The sequence below is a fragment of the Nansenia antarctica genome (assembly GCF_963989245.1).
Source record: "Nansenia antarctica genome assembly, chromosome: 11".
Taxonomy (NCBI): domain Eukaryota; kingdom Metazoa; phylum Chordata; class Actinopteri; order Argentiniformes; family Microstomatidae; genus Nansenia; species Nansenia antarctica.
In genome coordinates, this window is record NC_137681.1 from 2,029,278 (window position 1) to 2,041,085 (window position 11,808).

Here is an 11,808-nt window from a genome sequence, read left to right on the forward strand (position 1 = left end):
TGACATCATCCGTGGCCTCCTCCACCGTCTCATCATCGGACTCTGTGACAGCAGGCTGATAGACTTGAAATGCCTTGACAAAGTTAGATCCATTATCTGTCACTGTTGCTACTACTTTGTTGATTAGTCCATATGAAGAGTGAATGTTTTCGATTTCTGCACCAATAACATCATACGTGTGTCTACCGCGGATTCTCCTACACGCCAATGCAGCCTTGTTGCGGTCTAATGTGGATCTACTAATCCAGTGGAGCGTTACTCCCATATAGCTCCTATTGTTAGCTGTCCAAATGTCCGCTGTAGTTGACACATAGTCGACCTCGTTCAGCGCAGCCTTCAGATGTTTTTCCATCTCTGCATACTCCTTCTCCAAGTACGAAGAAAAAGATGTTCTGTGAGGTAGCTCGGCATTGGTAGTAGTGGGGATCTTGTTAATGATGGCACGGAAAGAGGGCGAGTCAACTGTGTTTATGGGCAGCATTTCCTCTACAACATACCGCCCGACCAATTTATTCAACTCTCCCACACTTACAGGTTGTGATTTTGTAGGCCTACTGAAGTCCAGCTTTTGTTGCTTGAGCGGTGTGGGACCTCCCGCAGAAGTCGAGGCCGCGGTCTCTGGGACTTTCTCCGCGAGCTTGACTGAGATTCCAAATGTTTCTTTAAATTTGATGTTGTGGTTTTACCACAGGACAATATTTTCTTTCCAGCACAGAGTGTACAACGAACATTTATGTTCTTGTCATCCTTTGCTGACACAAACTCAAAATAATCCCTATATTTCCAGCTATTTAACGCATATCTCTGTTCTCGCTCCATTGTGTAGGCTATACGCTTCTGTTTACACTGTGCAATCAGCGTGGTGATACACGTGAGCGATTCTGCTGCACCTCGTGTTGAAAACGTGATCACTGACGTCACTCCCCAAGACGCGAGAAAAGCAATAAATGTTTGTTTACTATCGAACATTACAAAGAAATACTGCATTTAGCCTAAGTTATGAGGTAGTAACGCAATAGTAACGCACAGTCACTTGAATAAGTAACTTTAATCCGATTACTGATTTGGAAATAGTATCGCGATAGAATACTCGTTACTGGGAAAAGTAATCAGATTAGAGTAACACGTTACTTAGTATCGCGTTACCGGCATCACTGGTCCTGAACACTACTGAACATATCTCTCCTGAACACAGCTCTACTGAACATATCTCTCCTGAACGCACCTCTCCTCACTGTGTCTCCTCTCTCTCTCTCTCTCCTCACTGTGTCTCCTCTCTCTCTCTCCTCACTGTGTCTCCTCTCTCTCTCTCTCTCTCTCTCCTCACTGTGTCTCCTCTCTCTCTCCCTCCAGCTGTCTACCTTTGCAAGAGAACGATGCAGAACAAAGCCAGGCTGGAGCTGGCCGACTATGAAGCAGTAAGGCCCCTCCTCCTCTCCTCTCCTCCCCTCCTCTCCTCTCCTCTCTGATGTTCAGATCACATGACTGTTATGCTATTGTCTGCCTTGTCTCCTGGCTGTGGATGTGGAGCCACCCTCTATGCTGGGAAGAGTTCCATCAACCTCGGCCAGTTAAAGTGGCCAGTTAAGTCCTCGGGGAAGCCGGAATGTGGGTTCAGATGACGTCTTTCTAGGACGTCCAGATGACGTCTTTAGGACGTCTTATGGACTACAGAATCGTCTAGAAAGACGTCATCTGAACCCACATTCCGGCTTCCCTGAGGACGTCTTTTGGACTCTTTGTTTACTGGGATGGCCCTAATAAATGTGTAGCCATCAAGGAATGAGATCCTTGATGATGGAGAAGTTTCACTGAAGAGTGCTGGAAAGTCCAGACAAAGTGTGTTCTCAAATCTGATGTCTGGTAGGACACTGGCGTTAAAGTGCCTATGTCATGTTTGGTTTGTTTACATGTTTGGCGCTATAACAAAACATAGCATATTGATAGTCTCATAGCATAATTGCCTAATTGCCTAGCATAATTGCCTAATTGCCTAGAATAATTGCCTAATTGCCATAATTGCCTAATTGCCTAGCATAATAAGTCATATTTTGGCCAAATTGAGATATCTGCCTAACTCTACTCTCCTAACACTGCTGATTCACTGTGCATTATTGCCTCTATGCCATCAGCCTATCAGAATGCTTGTTACATTCCAAAATCACTATCTGCCCAAGTCATCTCTTTGACATGGACATTTTTGACATGACATACAAAGATGGCTCGGCTGACCACAAGTGAAGCACGACTTGGACTGCTTTTTTGGGGTACTTTTTCACGTTTCTCAGTGTGGCCAGCAGGGGCAGCAACATGCTACATGCTGGACATTAAATGTTACGCCTATTCTTGTTGTCTTTCTGACTGTTACAGCAAACGGTCTGAAAAAACGACTTGACCCTTGGTCCGTCATGGCAACAACAGTCTTGCGTATTTGAATGTTCTCTCCTATGAGAAACAATTATCCATTGGAAACACTGGGTTATTTAGTTTGTAAGGCAGCTGTGCTAGAAACTAACCCCCCCCCCCCTAGTGGCCTGGGGTGGTCCAGTGGTCTAGCACCGCGGTCTACAGTGCACACATATGCCCATGTCGGTATGGGTTAGAATCCGGCCCATGCCCTGCTGACATGCCCTCTCTCCCTTCTTCTCCTTACTTTCCTGTCTGTCTTCACTACATCTGTCCAATAAAATGAAAAATATGAGTGGGACTGCCCCACTCAGAAAAATAACTTTTAAAAAAGAAAAGAAACTAACCCCTCTTCCCTCTGTGCGTTCCAGGAGAGCTTAGCCAGGCTACAGAGAGCGTTCGCTAGGAAATGGGAGTTTATATTCATGCAAGCAGAAGCACAAGCAAAGTAAGTAGACAATGTATGGACCTGATGGGCATGCACATTGACTGGTACAACAACAACACTTCCCCCCTATCCCCCCACACTGCCTCAAGGTTTCTTCATTTTACTCACAATGTGTGAAGAAGGGTGTGAGGGAGGTGGTGATGTGTGGAAGTGAATAAACCTCTCTCTCTCTGTCTGACGGCACTCTCACCTCTCTCCCTTTGTACAGAGTCGACAAGAAAAGAGACAAAATCGAGCGGAAGATACTTGACAGTCAAGAGAGGGCATTCTGGGATGTGCACAGGCCTGTGGTGAGTCGAAACGAACACACACAATTATGTCATGTGAGGCTGAAGGCGGTCTTTGGTTTGTGCCAAACATGTCTTCTGTTACTGTGCCCAAATAATTCAACTTTGGATTCCTCTGTCCAAAGCACATTGTTCTAGAATCCTGGTGTTTGTCTAGGTGTTCTAGAATCCTGGTGTTTGTCTAGGTGTTCTAGAATCCTGGTGTTTGTCTCGGTGTTCTCTGGCAGACTTTAGTCTTGTCCTGATGCTTTTTTTTGACAGTAAAAAAAACAGTTTTTTTTCCTTGCACACCTCCCATGAAAATCTAAGTTGTGCGGTCTCTTTCTGATGGTAGAAGCATTGTACTGTGACATCAACTGTGGCAAGACGCACCAGTTGTTTCTCTTTCACTCTGTCGCTAACGTTTCCTTAGCGGTCGTGTTGTTGTGCTGGCGTTGCAAATGGATTGAATTGATTCGGGCCTTCGCTTTTGGTCACCTGTGTAACATGGTCTTGTTGAGTCAGGCGTGTGAGGCGGGGGCCCTGAGCAGACCCCACCTGCCCCCCCCCCCCCCCCCCACCTGCCAGGGGGAGGCATCCGGGCCGCCAGGTGGCGAGGGTCATGGTTGACGAGGCTGTCAGGCTGGGGGAGGCTGGGGGAGGCTGGGGGAGGCAGGGGGAGGCTGGGGGAGGCTGGGAGAGGCTGGGGGAGGCTGGGGGAGGCTGGGGGAAGGTGGGGGGAGGTGGCCCTGCGCCCCGAGGTGGGTGACCTCCTCTCTCCTGCCCCGTCCTGATTGGCTGTGACTGCTGCTGGCTGCTGTCCATACAGTCATATAGTAGCCCTGGCAGGAAGGAGAGAGAGAGAGGGGAGGAGAGAGAGAGAGTGAAGGAGAGAGAGAGAGAGTAGTAGGAGAGAGAGAGTGAAGGAGGGAGAGAGAGAGAGTGAAGGAGAGAGAGAGAGTGAAGGAGAGAGAGAGAGAGTGAAGGAGAGAGAGAGAGAGTGAAGGAGAGAGAGAGAGTGAAGGAGAGAGAGAGAGTGAAGGAGAGAGAGAGAGTGAAGGAGAGAGAGAGTAGTAGGAGAGAAGGAGTGGAATCGACAGATAGGGGACGTGTGACTTGATAAAAGAGAGATTTGATCAATAACACAATCATGTGCATGGTGTATGTGTGTGTGTGTGAGTGTGTGTGTTCATTAACAAGACAGAAAGTGCTGCTCTGACACATTTCTAGCCAGACATAATGAATGTGGTAGGATTGATTTCACCGTAGCCGTGTGTGTTACTTGTTATTGTATACACACACACACACGACGGATCAATGCATACACACACTATGGAACAGTCTATTCCCCCAGCATGCATTTCACCTGGGCTGTCCTTCAGAGCCTCTGGAACACGTCTGTGTGTGTCTGGCCATCTGCTGCAGCTGTCTCCATCACCAGGACAGAACACCAGGCCGGGGACAGCGGCGGCCTGGAGGTGAGAGAGGCCGGCTAGCTAATTGGAAGGTCGCTGGTTTGATCCCCGCCTCAGGAGGGAGCTGCATACATGTGCCCTTGAGCAAGGCACTTAACCTCTAGTTGCTCCAGGAGCGCTCGCTGACTATAGCTGACCTTGTGCCTAGAGCAAATGTTATTATTATTATTAGTGTTATTATTATTATATTATAATTCTAGAATTATATGAACATAATATTATATCATAAGAATACTATTAATTAAGCCCCGCGGTGGTGTAGCGGTCTACGCACTGGCCGCTAGTGCATGCTGCCCACCGGGGCCGGGGTTCGTATCCCGGCTCGCCAGATCCAGATAATGGCCGAGGCACACGGGAAGCGGCATATTGGCCGGCCGCTTCCGAGGGGGGGTATAGGAGTATTTCTGGACTAGGATCCGTCGCGCAACACCGCCCCCTGGGGTGCCGGAATAACAGTACTGGGCTCGAGGAGCCAGTCAGCCTAGTCTGCCTGGCGCCCTCCTCTGGGACTGCCGGCCACGGGGTCGGGCGGCGGATCCAATGCAATAGGCAGGGGATAATTGGATGCTAAGTTGGGTTAAATTGGCTACCAAAATTGGGTGAAAAAGGGATAAAATCTGAAAAACAAATTAAAAAAAAAAAAAAAAAGAATACTATTAATTATGATTATTATGATTACTTTGATTATGATCATGATTATTGTTATTATTGTTATTAGTAGTAATCATAATAATAATACTAATATTAATAATATTAATAATATTATTAATAATAATAATAATAATAATAATAATAATAATAATAATATTATTATTAATAATAATAATAATACAGACACCACCAAAAAACTAAGACATGAGACAAGAAGTAGCTGCTATAACTATTTTTAAATTGTGGCCACTAGAAGTTATAGTGGTGAGACACTGCAGTTATAGCTGACACAGTCAGAAGCAACAGGCTAATGTGTTAGCTAACGAGTTAGCATCGACCTTCCTGCTGTCTCAGATCAGGGGCCTCATTCATAGAACGTGCTTAGATCAAATTTTGATCTTACCCGTGTCGTACGTAGAAAACCACGTCAACGTAGTGATTTATACAATTTCAACGTGAGTCAATTTGATCGTGGAAACGATCGTAGCTCGACGTCGAGTATTCAACTTGCTTACGCACATTACCTACTGGTTATGCGGAGTTATTACAGGCATGTGAGCCGCACTGGAAAAACGTTGCCTACTGTAATTCATGCGAAGTTTAAGTGGCTCGTAATAAAATTAACGATGTTGTTACCAGCCGAGAAAATGGGTTAAATTCAAGATTTAAAGGGAACTAATGTTTATGATTGTATTTCAGTCTTTCTTTATATCCCTCCGGAGCTGTATATCTCTCTTCAACATGCCTATGCCTTGCCCGGCCACGCGCTAAATGATACTGGATTTCGAGTTGAGTCGGGATGAGGGGGAATGGCACCCCCCCTGAAATAAAAACAGTCCAAATCATCCCCCTTCTAAAACTGCCATCCCCCCTTTCCATCCCTTATGTCATTTTATCAATGAACGTGGTATTACTGCCCTCTCCCGCTTCCAGACGCACGCCTACCCTATAATATAGTATTAACGCCCTGTGATAGCGGCTCAAATAGCGGCTGAATGAAGCCAAGTGCTATAATATAATATAATACAGACAGTATATAATATTGTCAGTATTGTCTGTCTGTATTATATTATATTATAGCACTTGGCTTCATTCAGCCGCTATAATTGAGCCTCTATCACAGGGCGTTAATACAAACCTCATTCACCTGCGTTCAATTCCAAGTATGTTTGGTATTTATAGAAGGAAGCACGTACGCAACTTTAAACCATCTCAGCCCGTTTTATAAATAATGCTTACGTCCGTTTAGAAAAATGTGCTTACGTGAAAGTCAAAGATGACGTTCAAGTACTTTTTTATGAATGAGGCCCCTGACCACGTTACCCTGACCACCCTAACCCTGCATGTGTCTGAGGAGAGGACGGGCCTTCTGTCTATTGGCCTGAGATTACATTTACATTTACATCTCTGACATTTAGCAGACGCCTTTAACCAAAGCGACAAACACATTTGACTAAGTAAGTGAATCATCTATACCCAGCATATCACAGCAGGGAAACGTAATCTAAGCTCAGGCCAGGGGCCATTGGCAATCGTTGTGCTATGTTAGGGATGTTAGGGAAATAATCAAGTGACTTCAGAGTCACAAAAGTACAAGTAAATGTCTTTATCAATCTGATCAGGCTTATTATTCCGCTACAGCTAGAAGAAGGAAGATTTTTATTTTATTTGGACATTTCTGCCCTATCTGATGCGAGCTGCTATCTGGAGCCAGTGAAGGGTGTGAAGTAGGGGGGTAACATGAGAGAATTTGGGGAGGTTGAACACCAGACGGGCAGCAGCGTTCTTGGATGAGCTGCAGAGGTCTGATGGCGGGGAGGAGGGGAGGCCGGCCAAGAGTACGTTGCAGTAGTCGAGGCGGGAGATGACCAGTGACTGGGTCAAGAGTTGAGCTGCTTCTCTGGTGAGGAACGGACGTATCCTTCTGATGTTGTAGAGGAGGAATCTGCAGGAGCGTGGCTGTCGAGGGGTCGAGGGTCACGCCACGGTTGATAAGGCTGATAAGCGCAGCGCTGCCTTGCCTGAGGGACATGGATGGAAGAGACAACCTCTAGTTTGTCTTCTTACCTTTCAGACACTCTGTACTTCTACTGCACAGGAGAGACAGCAAGGGAACAAGGACATGGAACAAGTAGGAGTAGTCAGTACTACGGAGTACTACGGAGGCTAGCTACTTTCCGTCTGTGTATCAGTTTATATTGTAGAGACTCAGTGCTTGAGATCGTATCATGAATATGAAACCATAGTTGGAGGGCTGTGGGATCTACATGACTCTGGGCCCTAATGCAGCTGCATTATCTGCATATATGGTTAGGGTTAGTTACACCATTGCATTACCTGCATACTGTATATGGTTAGGGTTAGGGTTAGTTACACCATTGCATTACCTGCATATATGGTAGTTACACCACTGCTGCTGTGACTGGTGGACTAATGGTTCACTTACTTAGTCAGATGTGTTTGTTGTAAGTCACTTTGGATAAAGGCTTCTGCTAAATGGCAAAAATGTAACACACAGGCACACAGGTAGACACAGGAACGAACGCACACACACACACTCACACACACAGACACATACACACAGGTAGATGCAGGAATGCACACAGGCACGCACACACACACACACACACACACACGCACACGCACACGCACACACACACACACACACACAAACTAAATAACGCATGTACACACACACACACACAAATTAAATAATGCATGTACACACACGCACACGCACACACACACACACACACACACACACACACCCACACACACGCTGCCCTTGCCATTCTGCAGGCGGCCCTTTGCTCTCATTAGCTCATTATCTCTCGGGGGGGGTCAGCGTGTGGTCGATGCCATCTCAGATAAGACCACCGCTCTCCTTTGTCCAGCAGATGCTACCCTCCTGCAAATGCCACGCTCAATACCTCCGCTAACAAAGAAACATCCACTCAATTGTAATTAAATCATCGTTCGTTCCCTATGAGTCCCTGGAGTTTGGGGTTTGAAAGGTAGGTAGGTTTAAACCAGAACGCTTTCATGGAATGAATTATGTATTAGCCCGACTAGAACATGACTCATCAATGAAAGAAACACGTGTGTGTTAGCGTGTTAGCATCAACATTCAGAACACAGAACTCTGAACGTACACATTAAATGCATTTCGCTCCAGGCACATTTCCCCACCCTCTACTTCCTCTTTGAAGGGAATGGAGGGAAGGGAGGGAGGGAGGGAAGGGAGGGAAGGGAGGGAGGAAGAGAGGGAGGGAGGGAGGGAAGGGAGGGAGGGAGGGAGGGAAGAGAAGGGAAGGGAGGGAAGGGAGGGAGGGAGGGAGGAAGAGAGGGAGGGAGGGAAGGGAGGGAGGGAGGGAGGGAAGGGAGGGAGGGAAGGAGGGGAGGGAGGGAGGGAGGGAGGGAGGGGAGGGAGGGAGGGAGAGAGGGAGGGAGGGAAGGGAAGGGAAGGGAGGAAGGGAGGGAGGGAGGGAGGGCAGGGAGGGAGGAAGGGAGGGAGGGAGGATGGGAGGGAGGAAGAGAAGGGAGGGAGGGAGGGATGGAAGGGAATGGAGTGAGGGAGGGGAGGGAGGAGGAGGAGGAAGAGAGGGAGGGAGGGAGGGAGGGAGGAAGAGAGGGAGGGAGGGAGGGAGGGCTATCTGTGAGGGAGTGTGTGTGCGTATGTGTGCTGTGCGCGTGCGTGTGTCCGTAGTCTTTTGTCTTCCTCTGAGTGTGTGTGTACCGTGGCGTGTGTGAGAGACTGTGTGTGAGTGTGTGTGTGGACGCCGGGTCTTTGATTCGCCGGTGGCTGGAATAAGAGCACCTGTCATCAAAGCCCTCCCTCCCTCCCTCCCTGCCGCCCGCCCGTGCGCTCCGCACACCGCACACCGCTGCCCCTCAGCCAATGGGAAACCGGAGATGAAAGTATCAAATCAGTGTCGTCCTCCTTCTCGCCGTGGCAACACACACATCACATGAAAGAATGACTTATCTATAAAGAGAGTCTGCTGTCGTATTCAGGGACTCGCTGTGCTGCCTGAGTCTCTGCCACTCGTTCCCACACGTGAGTGGCTCCCAGTGTAGTTAGAGGGATTAAACTGTGGTGACACAGGCGTCACGAGGGCCTACGGAGGCCTTATGAAGCGTTATGAATGCACAAGGGCGACGGTGAAAGGGGTTCTTCATGTCGATAAAGGCGTCTGCTAAATGGCAAACATGTAAATGTAACAAACAGGCACACAGGCAGACGCAGGAACACCACACACACACACACACACACACACACACACAGGTAGACGCAGGAATGCACACAGGCACGCACACACACACACACACACACACACACACACACACAGGCCCAGCACTGGTTCTGTCTCTCTAGGTGTAGGCTAAGAGAGAAGAGAGCGATTAGGTCTTTGAGATCCATTTAAATGTGTCTGTTTGTCTAGCAAATGTTGAATCTTGAGCAGAGGAAATCACTCTTCATTGTCTACTAGACTGAGGTAATTAAATGTTGATTCTGCCCAGACAGACTTACTAAAATGTCTTATCAAAACCAATCATTTCCCCCTACAGAACACACAAGGCAACAGTTGAGATGTGATACTGTACAAATACGAATCATAGTCGCTCCTATTTTCACTCGTTTCTGAACGTGTAAATGTGTTCATATTCTAATGATCTAATGCCAACTGACTGTAGCTGAGGTACATCTGCTGAAAGAACTGCTCATTTCTAGGCAGCCGAACACCCAATTAAACTTGAATAATTGGTCGATGCTCGACTCAATATTCATCCGCCATTCCAATGAACTTTCACCCAGAACGTTGAGTTTAATCAAGACTATTATTGTCTCCGAGAGTGATCCCCTCACCCCCCCGCCTCTTATCTTCCCTCCAGGTTTAGCCAGCTGGACGTTCAAATTAATGAAGGTCATTCGACATTATGCAGAGTGAAACATATCCCCAAACATATCCGCTCCGCAAATCTGAATAATTAACATATCTTAAGCTAAAAATGAAGGAAATGTGGCCTTAATTATTACGAGTTGAAGTGGCACAGATATTCTTGTTTCTCTTCTAGTTCCAGAATGTTGGCTAGTGTTCCGTTGACGTGATGTCCAGGCTTGACGTCTCCAAGTTTAGCTCTCTCGCTGTTCCACCATGTCTGCCAAGGGAGGGAGGGAGGGAAGGGAGGGAGGGAGGGAGGGAAGGGAGGGAGAGAAGGGAGGGAGGGAGGGAAGGGAGGGAGAGAAGGAAGGGAGGGAGGGAGGGGAGGGAGGGAAGGGAGGGAGGGAAGGGAGGGAGGGAGGGAGGGAGGGAGGGAGGGAGGGAAGGAAGGAAGGGAGGGAGGGGAGGGAAGGAAGGGAGGGAAGGGAGGGAGGGAGGGAGGGAGGGAGAGAAGGGAGGGAGGGAGGGAGGGAAGGAGGGAGGAAGGGAGGGAGGGAAGGGAGGGAGGGAGGGAAGGGAGGGAGGGAAGGGAGGGAGGGAGGGAGGTAGGGATCCCTGAGAGCGTCGAGCTGTCCAACAGCCTGACGTCTCTGAGTCTTAGCTCTCTCTCTCTCTCTCTCTCTCTCTCTCTCTCTCTCTCTCTCTCTCTCTCTCTCTCTCTCTCTCTCTCTCTCTCTCTCTCTCTCTCTCTCTCTCTCTCTCTCTCTCTCTCTCTCTCTCTCTCGCTGTTCCACCATGTCAGCCAATGGCAGCAGTCACACTGAGTTGTAGATGCAGTAAATGGTAAATAGACTGACTTATATAGATGACTTATATAGACTGACTTAATGATATAGACTGACTTATATAGACTGACTTATATAGACTGACTTATATAGATGACTTATATAGACTGACTTATATAGACTGACTTATATAGACTGACTTATATAGATGACTTATATAGACTGACTATAGATGACTTATATAGACTGACTTATATAGACTAGACTTATATAGACAGACTTATATAGACAGACTTATAGCTGACTTATATAGCGCCTTTATCCAAAGCGCTTTACAACGGCCTCTCATTCACCCCGTTCACACACACACATTCACACACCGATGGCGGCAAGCTACCATGCAAGGCGCCGGCCGGCCCGCTCACTGGGAGCAATTTGGGGTTCAGTGTCTTGCCCAAGGACACTTCGACATATGGCCAGCCGGGGCTCGAACCGCCGATCTGCCGACCTTGCGATCATTAGACGGTTCTAGCAGTTCTAAATGCAGTACAGTAGGTGCCAGTTACTAGCCAAGTTACATTAGTGTGTGGGCTCCATGTATTTATAATCAGACACCACTGCGGTCCAAAAAAGAAGTCTACAGACAGTATGTTCATTTTCTAGTTTTCACAGTCTAAGCTTTACCGTAGGTGTGTCTTAATGTGATGTGTAGGAGAGTCGTTGTGGACTTCTCTCCAACAGGGACACACATATGAGCAGCGCGGCCATGATTCTGACTCACACCTGTGTGTGTGTGTGTGTGTGTGTGTGTGTGTGTGTGTGTGTGAGTACGTGCGTGTGTGAGTGCGTGCGTGTGTGTGTGAGAGAGAGAGAGAGCATGCAGTGTCTCAGTGG

General features: G+C 47.7%; 1 protein-coding gene across 2 annotated transcripts in view; it reads left to right on the top strand.

Annotated features, from left to right (window-relative positions):
* rgs7b (regulator of G protein signaling 7b) overlaps positions 1–11,808 on the top strand; it is a gene marked incomplete at both ends in the record, with an annotated part of 123,838 nt that overhangs the window by 96,175 nt on the left and 15,855 nt on the right. For both annotated transcript variants that reach the window (XM_080541531.1, XM_080541532.1), the window contains 3 exons: positions 1,354–1,418; positions 2,778–2,854; positions 3,063–3,144. In XM_080541531.1, the coding sequence (XP_080397657.1) occupies positions 1,354–1,418; positions 2,778–2,854; positions 3,063–3,144 (224 nt within the window). The remainder of the gene's footprint in view (positions 1–1,353; positions 1,419–2,777; positions 2,855–3,062; positions 3,145–11,808) is intronic.